This window comes from Quercus robur, chromosome 4 (genome assembly GCF_932294415.1).
Source record: "Quercus robur chromosome 4, dhQueRobu3.1, whole genome shotgun sequence".
NCBI classification, from domain to species: domain Eukaryota; kingdom Viridiplantae; phylum Streptophyta; class Magnoliopsida; order Fagales; family Fagaceae; genus Quercus; species Quercus robur.
The window spans coordinates 52,744,748-52,771,392 of NC_065537.1; the positions used below are offsets into that span (position 1 = coordinate 52,744,748).

The 26,645-nt window shown below is 34.0% G+C and overlaps 1 protein-coding gene and 1 long non-coding RNA gene across 9 annotated transcripts; both read right to left on the reverse strand.

Annotated features, from left to right (window-relative positions):
* Positions 1-680: 680 nt before the first annotated feature.
* LOC126722955 (probable phytol kinase 1, chloroplastic) lies at positions 681-4,948 on the reverse strand. Of its 2 annotated transcripts, XM_050426119.1 has the most exons (6): positions 4,401-4,947; positions 1,799-1,866; positions 1,552-1,683; positions 1,341-1,456; positions 1,149-1,263; positions 681-1,044 (listed from the first exon to the last, which is right to left on the reverse strand). In XM_050426119.1, exons 1-6 carry the CDS (start codon positions 4,719-4,721, stop codon positions 858-860), a joined length of 939 nt encoding a protein of 312 aa, XP_050282076.1. In that variant the 5' UTR covers positions 4,722-4,947; the 3' UTR covers positions 681-857. The 2 variants fall into 2 exon arrangements, with proteins under 2 accessions (XP_050282076.1, XP_050282077.1); XM_050426120.1 differs by lacking the exon at positions 1,552-1,683 and having other exon boundaries at positions 4,401-4,948.
* A 9,734-nt stretch (positions 4,949-14,682) lies between these two features.
* LOC126722957 (uncharacterized) lies at positions 14,683-24,122 on the reverse strand. 7 transcript variants are annotated; one of them, XR_007654086.1, is made up of 5 exons: positions 23,863-24,122; positions 23,659-23,750; positions 21,164-23,495; positions 15,954-16,547; positions 14,683-15,161 (listed from the first exon to the last, which is right to left on the reverse strand). It is a non-coding gene; the product is annotated as an uncharacterized LOC126722957 (long non-coding RNA). The 7 variants fall into 7 exon arrangements; XR_007654082.1 differs by having other exon boundaries at positions 21,164-23,750; XR_007654083.1 differs by having other exon boundaries at positions 23,659-24,122.
* Positions 24,123-26,645: the final 2,523 nt, after the last annotated feature.

The following is a 26,645-nucleotide window of genomic DNA, read 5'->3' on the forward strand; positions in this document are numbered from 1 at the left end:
TGCAATCACATTGTGCTTATCACTATTTTAATTCATTATAATAAATAAATAAGTAGACTAAAATACTACTTACATCATCTAAATTTGATGTTACTTCTAAATCAGTCCCTTAACTTTAAATCAGTCAAGGTTATAAGTTGCAAATTTTGAAGATCATGATGGATGTAGCACTTTGACACCGATATTGCAAGTATTGAAAAACAAGGGACCGATTTAAAAGTAACCTTAAACTATTTTGCTTTCGGTAGTTATTTCATCTTCTCATTACCTAAGACTAGAGACAGAACTGCCTAAAAACATGAAAGTCTAATAAGCAAAAGAGTTAGCCCAGTGGACATCTTGCTTGTCTACTGTCAAAATATGGGGGAAAAATGGTCTGGAATAACACCATTTGTATGAGCTGAAGCAATAAGAAACAGGCAGTATTCAAGAACACTAGAAAGAAAAGGTACAAATCAAACAGTCATATAGATAAGCTGTGCATGAAAATACAAAATCAAAAGGGTTATAAACAAACAAATGAACTCCACATGGTCAAGTCCAAATAGTTTGGAATAAGACTATTTTGTTGAATCATGCTGAAGCAAGGTTCCTTAAATCTGAAATAAAGCCATAGGATTCATATTGAAACTCAAGACAGTGAAGTAATAAACTATGTGATCACTGGTTCATTGGGCTCGAGAATAAAAGAGATGCTTTGTATTTGTTTAATTAATTTCATTATATTAACACCTGTTTCGCAGAGGCATTGATTTAAAGGGCATTTAAGGAGACTGACAATAGACAAAAAATGAAATTTTAAACATATCAATAATGGGACAAATGGAAGGGGAAGAGAAAAAAAGGGGTGCAACAAGCTAATAACCAAACATTGAAAATGCCACTGCCATGCTTACTAAAGGAACAGATATGTTGTCATCTACTACCTCCGTCGTTGGAAGGGACTCCACCACAGTTGCCACCAAAGAAACTAGAGCGACCTTTTGCACTGTTTGGACCCAATCCAAATGTAAATATCCCAGAACTGAATAGTATTGCAGCATCCTACATTATAAAGATAATTTTCATGTCAATGCCAAAATCCACACAAAGCAATTTAAATTTTGATAACCATATTTGGTTGACCACAATGATGGTTTCAAACTCACCCAATGGAAATCAGGAATCCAAAAATAAACATGGATATGCTACCCGCCCAACTCTTCTGCTGATTATAAGGAATCTTCAAGGACCCAAATCTTCTACCTATGATATCGGCAATACCTATAAGTCACCAAGTTGAAAATTAGTAACTGGTAGGAGTCAGGGGCAGCTGAATTCGGACAATGGAGAGGTATTACCATCACCACCACACATCATGGCCAACGAGATCAATCCAACTGGAGACTCACGCCAAAAGATAAGAGCACATAAAATCAATATCAGAACATAATACAAAGGGCCTCTAAGCAACTCCCTGCAAACATATTGATATTGAAGCAAAATTACTTGTCTCTATTATCACAAAGAGATGAATCCAAATAGCTTTGTAATGATGACTGAAAAAATTACTCTGGTTTTCCTTCTCGAGTAACAGATTTTATGAGCCCTTCATCAGAAGCCAATGAGAGGCCGTGGATGACAAGCCTCAAAAAATTCACAAGAGGAACTAAACAAGCAAAGTACCGCGCCTCTGTTGTGGTGCTATTCTAGGATTAAAATAACCAGCGGAAGTGGTTAAGGAAAACGGCAGTTCAAACCACTAGTATTTTTTATGAATAAAACCTGTTAGTATCTCATATACAGAGGGAAGCAATACCTGAAAATTGGCCAAGAAGCCATGAAAAACAGCCCAGACAATATATGAACCAGTTTTCTGCTTAAACTCTGCTCCAATCAGTAGAGATATGAAAATTTGTGAAAGAGAAGGCAAAGTTATGACAAAGAGAGAATATGCATACACTCTTAAAAGCAACATAAAATGCTTGGTTTCTGCTTGATTATGGTTTACTTGTCTATAGAAATACATCAAAACCTATTATATATCTTCTCTGCTAAATAAATGGCATCATTTTTAACAAGTAATGAATGATGTTTCACCCAAAGCTTCTTTTTCCAAATTTAACTATAGTAGGCTACCACTATCAATTCCTTAATGCCCCTGGAATCTCTTTTTGGCTTATTGATCTGCACAACATATACTTTTTAACTGCTACAAGGAAATCACCTTACCACAATGACTCTTCCATAGACAATATATGCATTTGGAAGGCATTCTATGCTTGGAATCCAACACTAATTGGACACCAATTAATAAATCCAACTAAGATACTTCATATTACAAAAGTTGTTGCAAAGTCCTTCAAATTAACTTTAAAACTAAAATGCAGGAAACATGGATTCTTGGTTTCCTTGGTGAAAAATAGACATCTATCTTCCTTAGTTTGGCTAGATGCAAGTATTTCGGTTCTAAAACCTAAACTTTGATGGGTTCAAAAAAATTACAACTTGCAAGCTCAATATTTTTGCATTTTTAACATTATAAGGATCTGAGAGGCAAGCCCTACATATGTAAGCAAGCAACCCTCTCTCATTTTTTTTTTTCTCTTTTAAAAGCTCCGCAATGCAAAAATAATGGAGCTTTTGAGTAAATTTAAGGCTTTCAAGGAAACCATGATGTAAATTATATCCTACAACTTGGTGGACAAAGACACAGATGTCATGTCATAACAGTGGCGGAGCTAGAATTTCAAGTTAGGGGGGGCAAGATTAAAAGACAAGATTGAAGGTAGAATTAATCTAAGATAAATTAATTGATACTAAATACACACAACATGTAATTTGGATCTTTAAAATAAATTGGAAAAATAAAACAATGTAAAAATATTAAGAATATAACAATATGCTTATGAAGTTCTATTCGGCTATATGCAACTCAATGCCATGAATACTTCTAAAATTTCATATAGACATTTTTACTTTTTTTTGTCGTTAAAATTTGAGTTTATAACAAAAACTCAAGTTTGATATTGAAAAGGTTGATAAGTAGAGAAAAAATTGTAAACTAGAAACCAAATGGTGAGGCGCTAAAGTAGGCACATTACACATAAACATAGATTTTTTCTTTCAAAGTCCAATTCAGTATTTTTTTTTTATTTATTTTTTATTTTTTTTCAGTCGTAGTTGGCAAAGTAGTGTGCAAAAAAAGAGTACTATTAAATGGGACCCATTATGTAAAAAAAGTGTTGCCATGTGAATGTAAAATTGTCTGACAATTGTTGACAAGCTAATATATATAAATAACAAGAAAAAGTAGATTGTCTTTTGTGTCAACTGTCAAGTGGGGACTTTTACTGTATTTTACATCACTAAAGCTTGAGAAATTTTGAGAAGGCTAGGGGGGGCAAGTGCCCCCTCTCGACCCCCCCTCCCTCCGCCCCTGTGTCATAACATAGTAACACATATATGGAGTTGACAAATTAGAACTTAAAAGCTTAACCTGATGGGACATGGTAAATTCAATCACTTAATCAATATTCAAACTCAAGACTATCCTAAAAGCCTAAGCTGAATTACATAATTAATTTCAAATAATAATGTTTGTTAGATTTATGGTTAAGTGATTAAATTCACCATTTCCTAACAGCTTAAACTTTTGGGATAATTGGTAACTTAACATGGTATCAGAGCAGGAGATCTGAGTAACTTTTGGAACAATCGGTAATTTAAGAAAGTTAAAAAAGATAACTCCAAAAGCGAGTGTGAAATCGATTTGTCATTGCGCCTCATCACACAAATATTAAGCCAAGTGCACAAGTCTTTGTTTGTGCATGTGAAATAGCCAATTCTCCTAATATTAGAGATGAGATCATGATTTCGCTTCAAAAGAGGCAAAATTCAAAAAAATCAATCGATATGTGGATCGGCTATGAAATCAATAGATACAACAACAATAAGTAAGCCTTAGTATCAAAATTTTTGGATTGGCTATGAATCCTCAACCGACTAATCAAGATGTTCTTTTCTACCATTCTATGTTATCCAAAGTCATACTCACTATTACTTTTATAATTAACATGCGTTTTTTTTTCCTACTTCTATTGTTATTGTTGTTGTATGCTATAAGATATCGATTAATTCTGAATTGTCCCACCTCTAAGGCTTTGTTGTTATTGATTTAATATGTTACAAGTCTAAAAGTTCTCTTTTTTCCATCTCTCTCAAGTCTCCACAACGGTTAATTCTTACGAGCAATGCTCCCTCCTCTCACATGAGGAGTGGGCCCCATGGTGGGACCCACACGTGGGGCCCACCCCTCATGTGAGAGGAGGAAGCATCACTCCCGGAGCACCTAAGTTTTTTTTCCCTCCACAACTAGATTCGGTACTAAACACAGTAGAGGAAAAAAAAAAAAAAAAAACCTGTTGGATGAGGTTTCGCTGCGTGAGGAAGTCGAAGGCGGAGACGAGTGCGTAGGCGCCGGCGAGTACGGCGGCGGCTGCTCCGGCGTCGTGGAAGATGGTATGTGCTGCGGCGGCGGCGGAGGTGGCGCGTGGGGTGCACGGAGAAGTGTACGGCGCACGATGGAGAATATGGACACGTGGGTTTGGAAGAGGAGGCGGTGGTTTGGGAGTGAGTGAAGCAGAGGAGAGAGGGAGGTTGGTGGTGGTGGTGGGGCGGCGTAAGAGATAGACATTTGATCGGAAAGAGAGAGTGGGTCTAGTGGAAACCAAGAGGCTCATGATTTAGAGAGAGAGAGAGAGAGAGAGAGTGTTTGAGTATGTGAGAGTGAGAGTTTAGACTAGAGTGGTTGCTAATCCGAATATGGTAAAATTATTTTAAGAATTCAATGGAGTTGGAAGTGAGTGAGGTTGTTTGATAAAGCTGTTGAGCTGTTCCTGTTCGGTACCGTTGGGCGTTGGCCATTACTCTCAGATGCTCCATTTGTCAGATTGAATAGATATCGAAGTGAGTGAGATTTTTTTTTATTTTTTTTTTATTTTTTTACCCTAAACTAAATAAGACAAAAACAAAAAAAAAAAAAACAAAAAGAAAGATCCCCCACACCCGGGCCAGCCACTCACAAGTGTTATCTTGGGTATATTGATATTACTTTTTTTTCTTATTAATAAATGTTCACCATAATCCTATCAAGATAAATAAATTCACCATATTAATAATTTGTAAAAGAATTTATAAAATAGTTTGATACTCTAATATTTTCTTTTACAAATTACTAAATAATTTAGATTTCAATATATATGCTTCTGTCTCAAACTTTGTTTGGTTGGGAGAATAGAAGACGTTGAGGGGTGAAAAAGTGGAGGGACAAAAGTGGATTCAGGCGCGGTTTGGATTGCGCGCCTGCATCTGGTGTGCGTTTTGCTTCTTTTTTTTTAAAGCCGCTTATATTAACTTTTAGAGACAAAATTTACTGTTCATGAACAGTGCATGCACTGTTCATGAACAGTGCATGCACTGTTCAAGCACTGTGCATGCATATTTACGTATTTAAAAATATTAAAAATGAGTCCCACGGTATTATTTACATGTTTTAAAATTATTTTGCTACAGTATTTTCAGTTTTCAGTTTCAGTAAAAATAAGTTCAATCCAAACGGACCCTTAGATTTCTCTCATATATGTTTGGTTGTTTTTTTGAGAAGAAAAATGAAAGGATAAAAAATATAATTCTTATAAATTTACTTTCATACCCTTATTTGATAAAAAAATTAACAAGAAGTTTGAAAAAAAAAAAAAAAAAGTCTGAAATTTGGACATGTGTGGAGGGAAGAAAGAGGTACATGAGTAATTTACCATCCAAACCCCTCTCCACTCCCTAATTTCTCCCCAGTTCAAAGGGACATGATTTTGGTGGGTCTGAGGAAAAAACACTCAAGCCAACTATTTTTCTCTCTTATTTTCTCCTCTTAACCAAACACTTCCCCTAACACTTCCCCATTTTTTATCCCCCATTTTTCACTCCAATCAATGCATTGTAAGGGTGAGAGCGTCATTCATCAACAAATCTTAAGAAAATAGGTTGTCATGCTATCCATAGTATAGATAAGAATCTTTAATGAGACGTCATGTACTTAATTGTCACATTTATACAAACCTCAAGGAATGAGTATCATTTTATAAATCGTTTGGGGGAGTTTAAGTTTATAAAACCTTAAAGGAGAGTGGTGTAATTTATCCTTAAAATTAATATGGGATTGGCATTTAGAGCATTCACATAAGTTAATATCTATTATTTGATGTGTTATACTACTTGTAAACTAATTTTTCTTTTTCCTATTTTTACTACCATTTTGGGACCAAATGACTTGTAATGTCTTAATTTGTGATCCCAACAATATGACTTAGGTGGCCTAATTAGAAGTCGCCACTTCAATTGAAAATATAACTAAGATCCACCTTAACCAATTAACCCAAACTCTCTCTATCTCTCTCTCTCGCATGCTTTCAACTGGACTTATTCTTTAGTCCTTCGACGAAGCCCATGTCACTAGTTTCGATCGAAAGTGAAGTGGACCATTTTCTTCTAGATTTGCAACTCTCGCGCTGTTTATTTCACTGTAAAATATTTTATAGAAGATATTTTCCGCATTTTATTGTATTTTAAAAAAAAATTTGCTCAAACTTAAAAATATTTTCCGTTGATCATAAAAACTTGGTAAAATATTTTACAAAAAAACAAATAGTGGCTCTCTCCCTCCATTTAGTGGTTGGATCACCAATTTGGTGGCTGGTGTTGATGGTTCGGTCCGGTAACTATTGCTAACCATACGGATGCCGAAGCTGCTAGTCTGGTCCAAACCTCTAGCACCAGTGGCTGAGCCATTAATTTTGGTGGGAAAAATTTTATATATCATATTAAACACTTGAAAATATTTGACTAAAATATATTTTTTTTCATATTTGAAAATATTTTACATCAAAATAACTAAATCATCAACTTTCCTAGCACTAAAATTTTTTGTCATTCCAAAAATAATAAGGGTAAAAACTAAAAAGAAGAAGAAAAGAAAAGTGTGGGGCTGGGAAAAATTTGAAAAGGACCGCTAATGTGACGTGGCAAAGAAAGCTAGTGAACAATGAATGAAGAGTGAAGACGAAAGAGTGCACAAGTCATGGCTCAATAATTCCAAACAAAAATGGTACTTTCTTTATTTGAGTTTTCTCTCTTTGAAAATAACCAAATACATCTTTGGTACTAAGTACATCTTTTGCACCAAGGGTAATTCTTCCGTAACCCCCAACGTTATTTTTTTTTTTAATTTAATTCTTTTTTTAATGGTACCCACTAGTAGACAACCAGCTATACCAGGTTACCAAAGTATCATATTTAATGGTACTGTTCTCACATTGTGTAATACAAATATCACATATGACTATACTTTTGTCACATTTGGTGGTTTCTTTATTTTTATTTTTCTCATATTCGATGGTATCATCCTCACCTTGTGCAGTACCAATATCACATGTGACTGTACTTTTGCACATTCGATGGTTCCCTTATTTTTTTTCTCACATTTGATGGTATCATCCTCACATTGTGTAGTACCAATATCACATGTAACTGTACTTTTGTCACATTCGGTGGTTTTTTTTTTTTTTTCTTACATTTGATGGTACCATTCTCACTTTGTGCAGTACCAACATCATATGTGACTGTACTTTTGTCACATTTAGTAGTTTCCTTATTTTTTTTCTCACCTTTGATGGTATTATCCTCACATTGTGCAGTACCAACATTACATGTGACTATACTTTTGTCACATTCGATGGTTTCCTTATTTTTTTTCACATTTGATGGTATTATCCTCACATTGTATAGTACTAACATTACATGTGACTGTACTTTTGTCACATTCGGTGGTTCGCTTATTTTTTTTTCTCACATTTGATGGTACCATCCTCACATTGTGCACTAACAACATCATATGTGACTGTACTTTTGTTACATTCGGTGGTTTCCTTATTTTTTCTCACATTTGATGGTATTATCCTCACATTGTGCACTACCAACATAACATGTGACTGTACTTTTGTCACATTCGGTGGTTCCCTTATTTTTTTTCTCACATTTGAAGGTACCATACTCATATTGTGCAGTACCAACATCACATGTGACTGTACTTTTGTCATATTCGGTGGTTCCCTTATTTTATTTTTCTCACATTTGATGGTATTATTCTCATATTGTGCAGTACCAACATCATATATGACTATACTTTAGTCACATTCGGTTGTTCTTTTTCTTTTTCTTTTTTTTCTTTTTTTTTTCTTCACATTTAATGGTTTCATTGTCACATTGGGTAGTATCAACATCACACATGATCGTACTTTTGTCACATTCAAATGGTTTTTTTTTTTCTTAACTCACATTTGATAGTTCTGTCATCATGTTAAACCGTACCAATATTACATATGGGTATAGCCAACTCGACCCAACCCCATCGAATTATCTAATAATTGAAGAATATATATAACAAACATACCCCTAAAATCTCTAAATTTCTGAAATACCCTTAAATATACTAAAATTACCAAAACGCATCCGACCACTTAAAAAAGTACCAAAATAACCCCAAAACTCTAAAAAATTATTGGGATATCCTTAAAACCTAAAACCTAAAAAATGACTAAAATACCCTCTAAACAAAAAAAAAAAAAATCGAAATACTCTTAGATACTAAGAAAATGACCTAAATGACCATGAAACCTAGAAAAAGATCATAATGCCCCCAAAACCTAGAAACTTACCGAAATACCTTGGAAACCTAAAAAATGACCGAAGGACCCTTGAAATCTAAAACCTCTATTTGCAAGACCAAAATGACAATAAAAATTTTATACAACCACTCTATTTGCTTGATTTGAAACCCATTGATTTTAAAATTAATGGATTTAAAAATCTTTGATTTGAAATCCATTGATTTTTAAATTCCTTGTTTGGGTCATTTTATACAATGAAGGATTTGAAATTCCATTGTTTGGATACCTAAATTTGGATCTGGATTTGAATTTAAGATCAATAAAATTTTTTTTCCAATTATTATTTTTCTTAAACCTTCAACATTTTAATTTTAGTAACATTTTTTAATAAATACATGAGCTAATAAAAAAGCTATTGATAATCCAATTGACATTATAATGACTAAAAATCTGTCATCATAGCCAACTAAAATTTTTTTTCCACAAGTTCATATACGAAAGGATAAATAATTCATTAGTTCTATTTGTATATGCCATAGATGGTCCAAAGAAAACATACCACCTACTTGCACTTGGAGCTAAATATAGTGTTTTTTACCTCATAATAACGATAACTTGAAATGATATACAACCCAGTTTCATGCACTACAAACAACTCTCTTTTATAATTTTTTCCAAAACTGCACATACAATTCCATATCTATACACAAAACCCAGATCCAGATTCATTCATATATAGATATAATTGTTGGTGTTATTAAGGTACATTTCTCCCATGATTGACATAAATTTGGTTTCAAATTTCTCCCATAATGTGCTATGAACGAAAACAATATCTCAATAGTATTATACAAGAAATTGGGATGTAGCATCCATCATTATAGCTAATTGCCGAGGAATATGTTTTCCCAAATCTGATATGATCAACCCCACTACAATCCAAATGAAAATTCAATATAGTGATTAGTGATCCTATTCTAACCATTTAGCTAACTAAGATATAAACTTATTCTCATTTTCAGTTCACATACATACAAAACCAAACAACTCAAATAGTAAGATTCAATTCAATTCAATTCTTTGACTTTCCTTCTCTTTCTCTCAACTTCACTCCGTGGATTGGTGTATCCATTGTCCTCATTTATTAAAAATACAAAATTATGATAGATGAATTTAACGATCAAAATAAATATAAAATTTATTTTAATTTCTTAAAATTTTTGGTAATAAGACTTTGGTCAGAATAAAAATTTTCAATTACTTGAAACTTCTTTTTTTAATGAAAATATTGTATTTTAAATTTTAATTTAGATGGAATAAAACCATTGCCTCATGAGCTAAACATGCTCAATAATAATAAAACAAATTTCCTTTATCCAATTGAAAAAAAATCTACAATGCCCCTGTCCAATTGACAAAACCTATAATCCCTCTAGCATGTTGGATTAGATAATGGGTTAATGAGCCAACAAAGCCTATTTAAACACCCTTAGATTGTTTAGATGAAACCATAATCACTTCATGGACTGATGGGGTCAGATTTATGTTTCAATAAATATGACTTTCAATTTGGTGTTCTTATTCTTTATAAATTGATTATATATAAAAAAAAAAATTGTTATTATTTATAAATTGGAGTTGGTGTTTATTGTCTAATGAGTGCATTTTGGGGATTTTAAAGGATGTAAGCGGTTTATATATTTGGGGCCAAATGTGGTGTGATAGAAAAATTAGTTCCTATAAGAATCACTTTATAGTAGCTCAAAATTAACATTATTTTAGATTCTCCAACATTATAGAAATTTAATGTAGTGTACCTGAGTATCCCTTTATATAATTAGGGAGTGAACATTATATAGTAAGTGTAGAACCAAAATCTCATCTTATAAGAGCAAGATGGAGCGGGTCATGGGTTCAAGACACACTGGGTTTGTGTGTAACTTAATTTAAAAAAAAAAATAGCATGGAGATCCTTAAAATTATGGTTCTTGGGTTTCTTTACAATCAACATCAATAACAGAACTAGGAAAAAAAAAATAACATCAAGAAATTTCACTATAAGAAGTTGTTGACATTTACTGCTCGTATATATGTACATGAAGTAGAATATAGAATATAGACTATAGCTTTCCGGGTAACCAACACTTTAACACCCTTGGAAGTTCAGCATAATGCCAAATGAAAATTTGCTGCTGAATATGAAAAGCTTCATCCTTTAGTAAGTTTAATTTGTGGGGATAATGAGTCACTGCAACATGCAATAAGAGTTCTAGAAAGTGATTTCTTGAAATTTAATAAATTATAATTTTCTTATGAACACAGCAAGAAACTTTTACTTCAAAAAAAGAAGAAGGGGATAATATCATCAGTGATATTTATCTCTTACTTTTCATTTTGTATATCAGTAATTCGATCAAAATGAATAAGGAAAACCACTTTTTTCTGGTTTTCATGCTACACACTTCTTCAATGTTATGATTCCTATGACTAGATAGCAATGCCCCACTTGTTATGAACCGGGATTATGACAGCAAATTGTGTGAGGTCGTAAGTCAATATGAGACCATAACATCAAGAGCTTATGTATGTAAAATTCATATCATCATCCTAGAGCCATAAAATATAAAATAGAAGTACTTACCATACCATGAAAAGAAAGTCTATGAACAGTATTAATAGCAGAAGCTCCAAAAAGAAGAGCACTTAACATGGACATAGAATCAATTAAGTGGCTGCCTGGTCCAGTATAACTGGGAGGAACTGGAGGAGAAAAAAGCTTAACCACAAAGTGCACCACATGTTCCTTCCAAGAAAACAAGTGATTCAAAAGTAGATACAAAGTCATTTTCTTCAAGAATAAAGAGAAGGGGGGTGGGAGTACAAAGTAAAAAAGAAGTTCCAAGTAGCATAAAAGGAGGACAAAAATTCAAAGGACATATATTGGTTCCAAGTAAGGGCTGTGCTGTGCATGTGGTGTTTTAAACTGCCTGGAGTATAAATGGTTTCAGCTAAAAGGTTGGGCAAAGATTTTGTTTGAAAGAACTAGTTTTCTTGTTGCTTTAACTCAAAAGCATAAGGGAGTCAGGTATGGGTTTACTTGTTTGATTTGTACTAATAAAATACCAATTGACCCAAAAGCTTAAATTATTAGGAAATTGACCAAATGGTGAATCCAATCATTTAATTATAATTCTAATATTCTCCTTCACTTGTGGGCCCAGGTCCCCTTAATAAATGGGGTCCAACATGTGGGATTTTTAAGTTTTTAAATGGGAGATAGAATGGAATAAGGTTTGAAGTAAGACCACCTAATTTGATACCATAATAAATTTTAGAATATCTCAAAAGTTTAAGTTATTAGAAAATGGTGAATTTGACATTTAACATTAATTTTACTATGTACAAACTCTATTAGTAGGGGAAACAATTCATGAAATATATAATCAATTATAAAGACATAAAGCACCTCTAGGTGAGACTACAATAGACGAGGAATTCAAAATTTTCCAATATCCAATATCACTAGTGATGCAACCTGAATGTTCCATCCACGGCTGACAGATGCACCACGTAGAATCTTTGCCGCTGCTGACTTCTCTTCCTTTGACCCATTCAGAGCTATATAATATAATTTCTCTATCTCCGCTAAACTAGAATAGGGAAAATGGAGAAAATTATTCATGCCAGTAGTTTCTAGTACTAGAGTTTAACAAACAAAAACCTTTTTATACCTTGAAGCAGTAGTCTTTATAAGGGAATTTATTAGAAAAGCATTTAATGGTGCTCCTTCCATAAATGTTGACCAAGGGGATATTTCAACTGGCAATGAATCTGAAAGTGATATTATTGATGCAGACACATAACCAGGCCAAAAATATGCTAATGTGTCAATTAAATTTCTTGCAACGCAAGCTTCCACTATGAGGTGCCTCATGTTGGCTCCTGAAAGCATAAACAATAAATTGCAAAAAGATTACAGAAAGCACTAGACAAAGTGACTAGGCCATAAACTAGACCCATGTATATGTAATGTATGAATTAAGTATTGCTCTCATGTTATAAGAATTTGAGATTACAAGTGAATCATATGCTTCCTCAAAACACCTGCTCTTAAAGGCAATGGAACCCAATCATTGAGATTTTGAGAATGGAGAGGAGATTAGAAGGTGGGAAGCGACTTTATTTATCTAAGGGGAGGTCAGGCAACAGGTTACATTATTTAAGAGCACTCTCTCCAATTTGCCAACTTATTTCCTTTCTTTATTCCCTATTCTTACCTTTGTGGCCAATGTATTGAAAAATTTAGAGATATTTTTTATGGAGCAGTTTAGGAGAAGAGTCCAAGTTCCATCTAGTACATTGGACTTAAGATTTGTACACCTCTTCAAAAGTGTCAGGAATCCAATCTGCTTTAATTAAGTCCTTTTTAAGAAAATGGCCGTGGAGGAACGTTTTTGAGTGGGGATCACTTTGGAGGATGGTGGTTGAGGTGAAGTATGGAAGTGTTTGGGTGGGTGGGGCACCAAGGAGGTGATGGGCCCGTATGGAGTGAGTCTTTGGATATATGTTATATGGGAGTGGGCATCATTTCCACAATTTATTCAGTATGAGGTGGGTGATGGATCTAGAGTGAAGTTTTGGCATTATAGGTGGTGCCCGAACAAATCCTTAAAGGAGGCATTTCCAGTGTTATTTGGTTTAGTCGGTATAAAGAGGCTTTGGTAGCGGATCTTATGAAATTCTGCAATGGTGCCTACAGTGGAATTTAAATTTTGTCAGAGCTATGCAGGATTGCGAATTGGAGCCAATGGGGTGTTTTTATGAACTTAATCTGCTCTACTCCTGTGAGAAGGAATGGGAAGAATATTTTCTATTGGAGGGCAGCTAAAAGATTGGGATTTGAGGTCAGCAGACAGCAGGTATCATCGCTCTTTGATTTATATGGCTGATATGTCTTTTCTCTAAAGAAGCATTTGGACGCCTAAAGTTGCTTTCTTCACATGGACTGCAGCTTTGAGCAAAATCTTGATGATAGATAATCTACGAAGGAGAAGCTTGGTTGCGATTGACTGTTGCTATATGTGTAAATGTAGTGGGGAGATTGTGGACAATTTACTCTTTCACCGTCCCATAGCTATAGAGTTATGGTCTTTGGAGTTTGTGTTGTTTGGAGTTTACTGGATTATGCCAAACAGTGCTGTGCAGTTATTGGCTTCTTGGCAAGGTCAGCTTGGGCATCATCAGAATATTTGGAAAGCCGTCCCGCGTCGTTTGATGTGGTGCATTTGGAGGGAACATAATGCTTAAGCCTTTTCTTTTCAAAACTATGTTTGATTGGCTGTTAGCTTTAGGATCTTTTTCTATGTGTTCTTTGTTGGATGTTTTTGATTCTTGTACTTTGAAAGCTTTATTTTTTGGTTCCCTTGTAAACTTCTTGTGTACTTTCGATTCTTCTTTCATCAATAAGATTGTCATTTATCAAAAATAAAAACATACTGGCTCTTATAGAAGTATCAACATGATTGCCTCCACCTACAATATTCCTTTCATTCTTCCACTAGAAATGAAGCTAGCTGCTTTTCTAGCTGCACTATTAGCTGCATCAACAACTAATGCAGGAGGGTATAAAAGGCTAGAAAAGTGTCCAAGGACCTGGAGAGAGGAGATCAGTCCGTCTTTCCTTGAAGCAATAGCCTTGCCATTCATTTTATGTCCATATGCAGACTCAACATATCTAGTAGCAGTAGCTTGAGAGAATTTGGCCTCATCCTCCAAAACATTAGCAATTGCCAAGGGGACGATAGACAAAAGGACACAAGTACTCTTGAAGAATTCAACCTGAGTACATGCTAAAGGTTTTAGATATTACCTAGCCTGGAGTAAATATATATAGTTCTAAATATTATTCCACTTGAAAAATCAGATCAAAGATGAGCAAATAATAGGAATATTGTGGATTTAAATATGCACTACCAGAGCATTGCAAGGCAAACAATTTCTGTAAAACTTAAAGAGTTGAATATTTGGGGGTAAAATACATGATTTAATTCTAATAACATCAAAAGGAGCTCACAAGAAGGCAAACAATACAATAATAGCATACATACATGTTCAAGTGAACAAGGCAGAGAATAACCCTAGATTTTCAGCTCTGTTAGTTTTCCCAGCACTGCTATGACCATAAATGAATTCGTCCTCCTCATCTGTTCATGATGTTCACTGCCTTTAAAATCATGGCTTCCTCTAAAATCGATGTCCATATCAAGGTGCTCTGTGCTTCTGACTGCTACACTAGGTCTCTCTATAGGTGTCATTTGCAAACCCCAATCATCCAATGTGCTATCAATCAAACCACTGATAATACTGAAAAAGAACAACACAAATGCATGTCCAACCTCCAGAACGCGAACTTTATATGTTTGAGATAGTTGAAGGGCAACATCAACAGATTTTATAATCCTGAAAGATAGCAAAGCATGTACTCAAAACTTTGTTGGTTGATTGATAGTGAGATGTACTTGCAAGACTACGGTACTGTAGCAAGCATTTCAACCATTGTCTAGACACATAGCATGGAAAAAAAAAAATAACAGCAAAGAATGGAAATGGCTGCATTCTCAATTATTGTATGTGTAGATGCCACTGGTTTGCAACTACGCGTGTTATTATGTATTATTGAAACATATGCATTCATACACATTATGGATACAACTAGTTAAACCAAGGAAACTGAATATTTTGCAGGAAGTTGGAATTGCTATGACCTCCTTGGCAAATGCATTCATCACCATGGGCCTATTTAAATTGCATTTATCAAATAATAAAATCCACATATTATGGAGAATGAATTATAGAAAATTGGAATCTTGTGGAAAAAATTACATGTAGTAGAGGTTAAAAAATTTCTGTGTCTATAATGAACAGGCCCCAAAAAGGATAAACTAAGTGTCAAATGTACAGAAAGGGCAGTCCTACATTTCCCTTATTTATAGAAGCGTCAATAACAAAGATAGAAACATAGAAAAGTTATGACTGGGACAGTTAAGGGTTGAAAGAAAACCCATAGAAAAATGCTAAAACTACTACTACTACTAAAAAAGCTTACAAACTGACATGACAACAAATGTAATTGGTGCAATGGTGTTACTTCAGCAACATAATAAATAAATGTCTGAATTACTTGTTCATGATTGGTGAGACATCAAGTTGTAAAGCTTATGTAACTGATAAAAGCTTATGTAACTAACTTACTTGTCTTTGCAGGCATCTTCACTGAATGGATAAAACAAAAATGCATACCAACTCAAACATTCAAGATAGAGTCTATACACCTTGGGTTGAGACTGTCAATTTGGAAGTACCTGAAACAATAGAGCTTGTTCAATGAATTTCTAGAGTGAAGAAGAAGAAGAAGAAGAAGAAGAAGAGCAAAGATGGGAGACCAAGAGGTGCCCTAACTCAGGACTGGGAAGCTGAACTTGCCAAGACCTTAAGCATTTGGCAACTTCCATAGCAGAAACAGAAAAGAGAGTGGCCTCATTACACTGCTCGCACCTCTACAATGTCTCCAATACACCTTCCTCCAACATACTCAATTCACTTTCGGTCTCGAACTTGTTCCCCATTTTCAATCTCTTTCACAGATTCATAAATCACACCTTTTGGTTTTGCAGGAGTGTGTATAATAAAGACTGTTGCCTATTTTGCTTTTCAAGTTTTAAAACCATTCCGAAAGAGAGAGAGCAGTTAGCAAGTGCTTATTATCCAAAGCTCGATCAGTGTGTAAATGTGGTAGGTGGTAGTGAGAGTGGTAACAACTAACTCTGAGTTCTCCTTCACCTTCACCTAACAACAAAGTAAAAAAACAAAAAAGTCACTTCTCCACTTCTCCTGTCTCCATAATTATTAAACCCCGGCCTGTGTTCAATGTTCACCGGTTTATTAATCTTAAATCAATAGATACTGTACTTGATCCAACATCAACATTAGTAGTAATTAACCAAAAACAAATTATTATTTTAAAATATATAAAATATACTTATACTAACCTCTAAGCACGCGCTGACACATCAAAGTAATAACTAACATCTGAATTATCTTTCGTAGTGACAGGGCATGCCACAACATATCCTATTGGCCTCTCTTCCATAGTTTTTTTTTTTTTTTTAGTCTAATGTCATAATTTTCCTTTAAAAAAAAAATTAGATAAGTTTGTTTTGAAAGACATGGATTAGTAAGAGAGTATCCTACTTTGTAGGCATTTTAAGTGGAGTTGGAAATATATGTTTACCAGGTTGTCCTCAAGTTTTTTCCTATTAAACCTAAGGTTTAGGGGTATTTCTGAACCACATAAAAGTCCAGTCCAAAGAGGGGAATTCTCTTATAGATAGTATAGATTACTAACCAAAATGAAGCCTAAAAATTCAACCCTGTAATCAATCGAATATAGAAAATAAAAGCTTAGTCTTTTTTCCTTGCCTTATTTTAATATTTTTAGCTATATTTCTAAAAGCACGCATTGTCTCATATCATCTCTTTTAAAATATATAAATTTTAGTTTTATTTTTAAAGTTAAAAACATGACAAAGTTTAGTTACAAAATTGATTATAGGATTAGGTTACAATCTTGCTCAATATCTTTTTATTGGATAGTATAGATTACTAACCAAAATGAAGCCTAAAAATTCAACCACGTAATCAACCGAATATAGAAAATAAAATCAACATGCAGGTAGAGCACCCACCAACCAATGGTCCAATCCTCAAGAATCAATAAAACCAAACGAAGTCCAGTTCACCTATAACCTCCATTTGTTAAAGATACTTTCACATGGTACAACAAGATAATTTAGGCCAATAAGTGTTGTAATTAACAGTAAGAAACACTAACATGACAATAGTCTCATTAATTTTCATATAAGCAATGCAGGTTATAATGCATGCATGACCTGCACTACATGAAACACTGAAAAAGAGGCCACCATTACAAGTTTCCAATACTTTTGAACCACAATTAGCAAACTGAAATGGGTCCCAGATATATTCCGAGCCTGACATTTACTCCTGCCACAGAATAGCACTTCAATAATTTCAATAGGAAGAACATATAAGATGCAGTCATGGAAGATTAAATCGCTACTACATAAATTGTCCATTCAAGATTTTATTTTATGGGATCTACTTATAAAATCCAATTGAAGTAAAGTCACGTGATTCTAAAAGTAAAAGTTGGGTTTTTATTTAATAAAATACGGTCAATTTTGTATTCAAGGATAAAACTGTAATTTTTGCAATCTCTGCAAATTAAGGGCATTTTGATAATTTGGTTGAGTCTAAAATTCTATAGGACATCCTAGGTATCTTAGATTTTATTTACTTTGAATACAAGTTAGTCTTTAATTAGTTTTTACTACCTTATTAGGTTTTTCAGTTAACTAGTCAAATTAGGAATCCTAATACTACAAGAAAGAGTTATTATACATATTTAAGTTGTATTCGAAAAAAAAAAGAAAGAAAAAAAAGATGTAGCTAATTAATAAAAATATTTAGTGAGTATTGAGACACATTGGGCTAATTGTTCTTTTTTTTCCCCCTCCCTTTTTCTTCCCTCTTTCCTTTATTCTTTCTTGTGGTATTGTTCACAGATAATGTTCATACAGCCCTTGAACACTATAAATTTCTTGATTTTCCTTCTTTCTTAGAACCCCAATTCAAGTCCTTCCTCTTATTGATCAAAAATCTTAAAAACCCATGTTGTTCTTTATCAAATAGCCCCCCCAAAAAAAAAAAAAAAACTCATCAAACCCTCTCAAATTTCGAGCCCCAACCTTTTCTTGACAATTCTAAACCCTAGATCCACAAAACCTCCTAAACCTTAACAACCTCAAATTCCCAATTTTTTCTACATTAGTATAAAGGATTGATTTTTCTTCTTAGCAATTATCAAAGAGGTAAACAAAATCGCATAACACAATTCATATGGATTTAAAAATGTGAGCAACACATAACAACCATAGTTCAAAGTACAAATTCAATTAGTAATTGTTAATTGTATAGACTAAAAGATGGTTTACAGCAATCTACAAACACTGGACCAAAACATTGCATTTTGAGAGGCAATCTGTGATAATAACAATTTGCAGCCACAGGGAAGGCAATGCTTGCTTATATAGTAATGTTATTAATTATTTTTTATTTTTTATTTTTTATTTTTTTTTTTATTTTTTTTTTTTTTTGGCTCAAGAAAAATGGGTAAGGGAAGCAACCAGTTTGTAGAAGATCTTGTCTAGGCGTGATCATAGCAGCACCTACTCGCTGAGGAACCAAAGCCTAAGAAGCCTAGTTAGCGGGACGGGGGATTGGAGGACACATGAGCTCCCTCAAGGGGGGTTCAGGCATAGCTTAATGCCTTAACCTCAACCCCACAAAGATTCAAACTCAGGATGTTGACCCCAACCAGACCACATTGGAAGACTTTTCCATTGGACCACTCACCCTTGGTGATCAATAATGTTATTACCTGTACAATGGAATGCTAGCATCCTCTAATGCTGGTATCTTCCATAAAGAAAGCTACTCTACGTATACTTGGACCATTGGTGATTTACTGATTGTGGGCTACAACTATCCCATTAAATGACCATGTAGCCACCACTGGACCATTTTTAAGGTATTAAGGGAAGATTCACCTCTGTATAATGAACAAGAAATGCTCCTTGGACAGATGGAGATCCAATTCCTCAAATATTGGACGGGCACTATAGCCATCAAAGAGTGGCTAAGATCAATTTTAGAGCTCATGAACTATAACTGAAGATTTTTCATAAATTTCTTAAAGAGGATTGCTAAATTCAAAAAGCTTTTAAAGGATGTTCAGAAAGATAATGGCATTGGACTGATTGGAAGTGTGTCAGAGAGCCTTCGAGAGTTTGAAGCAGACAATGATTGATGAACCCTTTTTTTTTTTTTTTTGATAGGTAAGAAAAATATATTCAAAAAACTGCTAGATGCCAAAAAAACACCAGCAAAACAAAAGTACAAAGAAGAAAAGAAACAAAAAGAAAAACAAAAAAGCATTAATTACAGAGAAAAAGAGAGCTAAGGAAAAAAGGAATAGAGTCACTAGAAGTGAGTCCCCAAGCCCTAGCCCAATCAAAAAGGGAACCAGCGAAGAGAGCAAGCAGCTGGTCTTCAGATCTATCCAGATCCTCAAACGTCCGCCGATTGCGTTCCCTCCAAATGCACCACATCAAACAAAGCGGAACTAGATTCCAAATGTTAGATGAACCCTTATTGCATTAGCCAAATCACACTAAGCCATATGGAGCATGCATGGATGGATCAAACTATGTCATACATAGCATCTGTATAACATAGCAACCCAGTTGCATATAAGAGCCAAAAGCTCAATGAGACCAAAAGGAATGGTCTAGGAGAAAGAGATTACAATCAAATGCAAACATCTACAAGAACTTTGGGACAGTATATTAGTCTAATCAACAACAATAAATACTCGACATTTGTTTGAGTTCCAAAACAGCCAATTTGGCTTAAATGCTCAATAACAAAGGAATTTAGTAGCGTGCAAGTGAACATAAGATTCAAATGTATATATACATCTCACTGCTTAGTATGTTAGGAATTCTCAAGTATATGAGAGACTAAACAAGGGAAGGCATCTCACTGATTGCAGTTACCACTTACCAGCTCTCATTGTTGTTACATTTTACTAGAAAGCAAGTAGTAATTATATGTTGGAATAAAGAAACATCTTCGTCTATAGTAGCAGGCTAAAACAAAAGCAAAGAAACAAAGGTAATGAATGCAAATCAGTTTAACTAACATCAAATTTAAAAAGTACAGACTAGTATTAGATTGAAATGTGTGCTTCCATTGTTGCATTTTAAAGTTTTTTTTTTTTTTTTAATTTCTTGTTGAGTCTAATCTAAAGTACCCATCTCCTGGCAACGAAACACTAAACTAGTTTTTATATTTTTTATTCAGTGCATATTTTTCCAGCCATAAATATAATTAGGGAAGAGTACTTGTCAAAGATAATTAATCAAATGTAGACAATTTGCACAACAATTGAGAGTAATAACTAACATAGATAGCATCAATCTTATAACTTTCTTCTTCTTTTTTGTGACACTATTTCTAAGTGGTAACAAAATGTGAATCATTGAGTTCATATTGCATCTATAATATTTATCGGGTAAATATCACAATTTTCCCCCAAGTACAGACTCTAAAACCAAATCCAATATAGAGTAGTGAAATTCTCAATCCAATATAAAGCAGTCCTAATTAGATGAAAAATAGGAGAGGTAATAAGAGTCATGCTTTCCATATATTTCCCTAATCCCTAACAATCCAGCAATTTTCACAGCAACCAAACAATGATTTTACTTATTTTTGTTGCCAAATCAAAACGCAGTGGTAGAAAAGAAAGAATTACAAACCTTGGTTCATGAAGTACCAAGGGATGCCATAGATGACAGTAAGGACAGCAATGCCAGCTGCAACGTGCTTCTTGTCCCCGCTGTAGAGGAAGTGATCCGTTTTGGACATGAAACCTCCTCCTGCTCTGACATTGGTGCCTTTGTTTTTGGCGGCGCTGCCCATTTTTCCTTTTCACTTTCTCACTAGGTTAATCATTGGAAGCCATGTACCCTGCTTTATTATGCAACTGGACTTGGAAGAGCTTCCTATCCTCGTGTTACCTACGCTAATGACATGAGAAAGTATCTGTTGATAGAACCTATTCTGTAAAGTAAAATAAACTACCCTATTCACATGCACTATGTGTGGATTTAGAGGCTCTTATATATATATATATATATAAGTTGTAACTGCAAGTAGGTATAGTTTAAGTATAAAACGTGTTCCCTAGTTTACAAAATTTGAAACTGAATTTTAAATTTCCCAAAAACCATTCTATCCTTAATTTGTCTTTACTGCTAACTCATTTTTAATCAATCGAATAATAGGGTATTTTAACTAAAGATTTATGTTCCAATTGTATATACAAGCATGCCTTTCCTTGTGAATTTTCTCATATATCATGGAATAGAGGGGAACTTCATGTACATAGAGGCTATATACACAATCTCACCTAAAATATGTGTCCATAAACCATGTTGGCATCAAAAGACATGGTGACCTCTGAAGCTCAAAAATTGCAGGAGAGGTTTCCACTTTTCAGTTTTCACCTCACATTCTTCTTTATCTAAAAAATAGAAAAACAAGAGCCCTTCACTAAATCTAAATGCCTAGTTTGATAATTTGATTGCTAAACCAATGAAATGAGCTCTAGCTCAAATAACACTTCCTCCCAAATTCCACAATCCTTGGGAACTTAATCAGATACTCCCAACTGAACCTAGGCTATATCACGTATATACTATGCAGGAAATGGATTTCAACTCGGAAGAAATAAAAATTTTATTAGACTAAACACCGAATAGGAATAGTTGAGAATCGTAGTAATAATTGAACAGAGCTACTAAACCCAAAACTTAAAAGCAAAAGCAAAAGAAAAATCAAAATCAAAATCAAAATCAAATCATAGAGAGAAAGAGCACCTTGGCTTGAATAGTGAGTGAGAGTGGGAGTTAGGGTTTCCAAAAGCCATAGTATATATTATGCATATGTGTGGAGCTTGGTCTCTTTCTCTTCCCTTGCGCGCGATTGCATTGGCACGTGACTAGCATCAAACAAAACTACGTGGTATATATGTAACCGTTGGACTTCAGCTTTACTAATAATGGCACTCTTACTTTAGAATAGCTATCCTACATACCCTCAAATGAATAAAGGTTCAAGAATCTCTAGTAACACTCAAATCGTAGTAAGCACAAACAAAACATCAGAATTATGAAGGTTGAACACAAAATAGATCCTGCCTTTTGGCAAAAGACAAGTAAAAGGTATGAAAACGAAAGAGACAGTAACTTAAACTAATCAGAAGTCTGACAGCTCAATCTATTGTTGTTTTAAAACAATATTTTAACTTACAAGCACCCATAACCTGCTCTAAAACTAAATTTGATAAGCAAATTATAACCAGACTACTTTTGTAAAACTGAAACTGATTCAAGAACTAATTTGGTGCAGAACCTGGTCACTAAGGGTTTAAGAATTTTGGGGCTGGTTTAGGGAGTGCATACCTATACAAGGGGTATGATTTTTATGATAAGTTATAAAGATTTATTGATATAAAAAAGAGAGACACCCAAGTACACAGGGAGTATACAGGGGCGTACATATCAAATTCAAAAATTACATAAATCAAGTAAATCCAAAATTGAAGAAAAGGGTTGGTTTCTCCACACATAAATCAAGGTTCTAAAAGATAAAAGCTTGAGATCAGGCATAGAACAATCACTGTCTTCAAAACACCTACTATTTCTTTTCTTCCAAATACACCATATCAAACAATGAGGAACAACAATCCATATATATCTATTACGATGGCGACGAAATTGACCTTGCCAGCAAGCAAGAAGCTCAACAACAGACATTGGCATAACCCAACAAACTCCAAATAAACCAAAAACCATATCTCATAGCTCCAAAGCAACCGGACAATGAAGGAATAGATGGTCAACAGTTTCACTATTACACTTGCACATATAAAACCAATGCAAAATGCATACCTTTCTGTTCCTTAAATTGTCAATTGTAAGACGTTTCCCCAAGGAAACAATCCATACGAAGAAAGTCACCCTAGAGGGAATCTTCTACTTCCAAAAGCTCTTCCAAGGGGTATGATATTTCACATCAAAATTACATCTATCCATGAGAAAGGGTTTAATGCAACAAAATGAGTGCACAACAGAATCACAACAAAAGATCGGATAGTAAAAGGAACAAACAATCTTGGCACAGAATGGGAAAGAAATACAATCTCATAAAAAGTATTAAATTTTACTGTAAGCAAATATACATCACTCACATAATGACTTGTGATTGGTTCCAGATTTGCAGTGATCTCTAACAGATTTCAACAACTGATTCTGATTCTGATATGGGATTTTCGCATTTTCACTAATAGAAGAACAATAATGATAAGAAGTAAAAGCACGAAATGGAAATGGGAGGCTTACTACTCTAATAATCAAACAATTGCATATAAAAAGAAGAGAGGATGTTGATTTACCCATTTCACAATGACGACACACGGTCTCAGCTACACACAGGCTAAGCCAAGTTTCAAAATTGTTGCTAAGACAGAGAAACCAAAATTGACCCATTTCATCGGGAGAGATTCCGAATGATCCCATTCGTTGAATTAGAGTAATGACTACGGAGTAATGCTTCATTCCGAATGATTCCCATTTCACAATGACGACAGACAGTCTCAGCTAGCAACTCTGTAGTCATTACTCTAATTCAACGAGTGGAATCGTGGTGGTGGAGTGGCAGATCGGAGAGCGAAGCAGGGCCGAGATCGCGATTTTTGGGTTTGGGTTTGGGTTTGGGTTTTTCTGCTTCGATTCCGAGAAAAGGAAAAAAAAAGGGTTTTTCTGCTTCGATTAAATTTCACAACGACACACAGTCTCAGCTACACACAGGCTTAGCTTCGAAAGGAGAAATCATGGTGGTGGAGATGCAGATCGGAGAGCGCAGCAGGGCCGAGATCGCGATTTTTGGGTTTGGGTTTGGGTTTTTCTGCTTCGCTCTTGAGATCGTTATTTTAAGGGTTTGGGGGCTTGGAAGAAGAGCGGAACGAACGGCATAGGAGAAAAGGAAAAAAGGAAAATGAAGAATGGAGAAGCAATTTTTTCTTTCTGCACGTGTAAGTTTAGACATATTTTGTTTTACTGCACGTGTGTTCTATCGTTATTGTTAATTTTCTTATATGAAAAACCCAATTAAAAAAAAGAAAAAGAAAACTAAACTAATGTGTATATAAAAAAACCTAAAATTAAAAATTAAAAAAAAAAGAGGGAATTCTCAAAAAAAAAAAAAAAAAAAAAAAAAGAGGGTAAAACTTATCAATGACTTGAAAAATGTATAATTCTTACACCAAATATAATTTGAACTCTTATATGTGTAATTGTAATCTACATAAATATATATATATATATATATAATTAAAGTCAAAATTGAGAGAAAATCTAAAAGTATATATTTTTTAATTATCAAATGAGGAAGGCTAGTCCTAACAACTTGAAGTCTCGTTTAGAGCCTGTTTGGATAGGCTGTTTTAAAAGCCTTAACGCGCGTTTTTATTAAAAACGCAAATACGCGTGCGTTTGGCACTGTGATTTTACTAGGTGAGCGTTTGGGCTCCGCGTTCGCTGCGTCTGCGTTTTTCCAGTTCGCGTTTTCTCTTTTTTTTTTTTTTTTTTTTGCCCGCTTTTGTTGACTTTGGGAGACAAATTTCACTATTATGAACAGTAAATGTACTGTTCACGTACTGTGCTGTTACTGTTCACATATAAAAAATATTAAAAATGGGTCCCACGGTACTATTTACACATTTAAAAATTATTTTGCTACAGTGTTTTCAGCAACAATTTTCAGTTTCAGCAACAATAAGCTGTATCCAAACGGACCCTCGAAATTGCGTCCTTTCAAACGCAAAATATCACGTTTTGAAACTGAAGTTCCAGCCAACTTTTTGTGAACGGCACTTAAAAACGCAGATCTTGTAATACTTTTTAAGGCTTGAATACCTGATATACCCTCACGCATCTGCTAAATGAAAAAATCACTGGCCAGCAAATAACCTCACCTCCCTGACTTTCCAACGACTACACTGTGCTCAAGGTCTCAGGCGGATGTTGGAACGGGAGTGGAGAATGTTGACACAACAAAAAAGAGCTCAATCATTGTAGTATTGAAAATGAAAATAAGAAATCACCACTCGCAGGAACAACATGTCCACTAGCTCCTTTTTCCATGTTTGCAATAAAAAAACTGTCCGTGTGAACTGTGAAGGAAATATCTGGTTTCCCCCTCTCTGCTATCTCTTTTTCACTTTCATTATTTGTGGTTGATATATATATATATATATATTTTTGACAGGTTTGTGGTTGATATTAGCTTTGGGGAAAGAGAAAGTAATTGGGATTATTTTAATTTAGTTTTTACTTTTATAATAATACTTTTTTTATTTAAAGAAAAGGTTAGAGGGAAAGTGAATCTTATTATTATTATTATTATTATTATTTTTATTATGAGCTACTTCAAATATGATAGGATAATATCGTCAGTATAAAGTCTTTTTCAGTCCTTTTTGGTAATTTGCACCAAAACAACAATTTTAGACTAATACTATACACAAATTTTACCAAACGTTTTAATATAAGTTTTAAAATTGTGTTTTCTAAACTCACATTTTAAAAACACTATTTTTAAAAACGCTCATTTTCAAACAGCTTATCCAAACAGGCCCTTAGGCTCATGTAGGGTATATATATTGCCCCACTTCATCATTATCAAAAAGACAAATATTTTATAATTAATTTATTTGGTGTGTTTACTATCACGTTCACTAACCTCTTTATCCAGAGCCTATAATAGTAAAACATATTAATAAGTTGAAACTTGAAACTTGTGAATTGATATATGCTTTAAGTACTAAGTTGTGAAAGAGGTAGGGTTCAAGTGATAAGTTTAATTGTAATGGTATCTTTTGTGCTATTTTATGTTTGTGGCTCAAACCACATTTCCTCATATCCACTATTTACCAATAATTTTTTTTTTCTTGAAAAGATACTGTGAATAAATACAAAACAAATATAAAATTTATGTAGGTAGCCTAGATGCATTGTCCTCATTTATTAAAAACACAAAATTATGATAGATGAATTTAACAATCAAAATAAATATAAAATTTATTTTAATTTCTTAAAATTTTTGGTAATAAGAATTTGGTCAGAATAAAAATTTTCAATTTCTTGAAACTTCTTTTTTTAATGGAAAGATTGTATT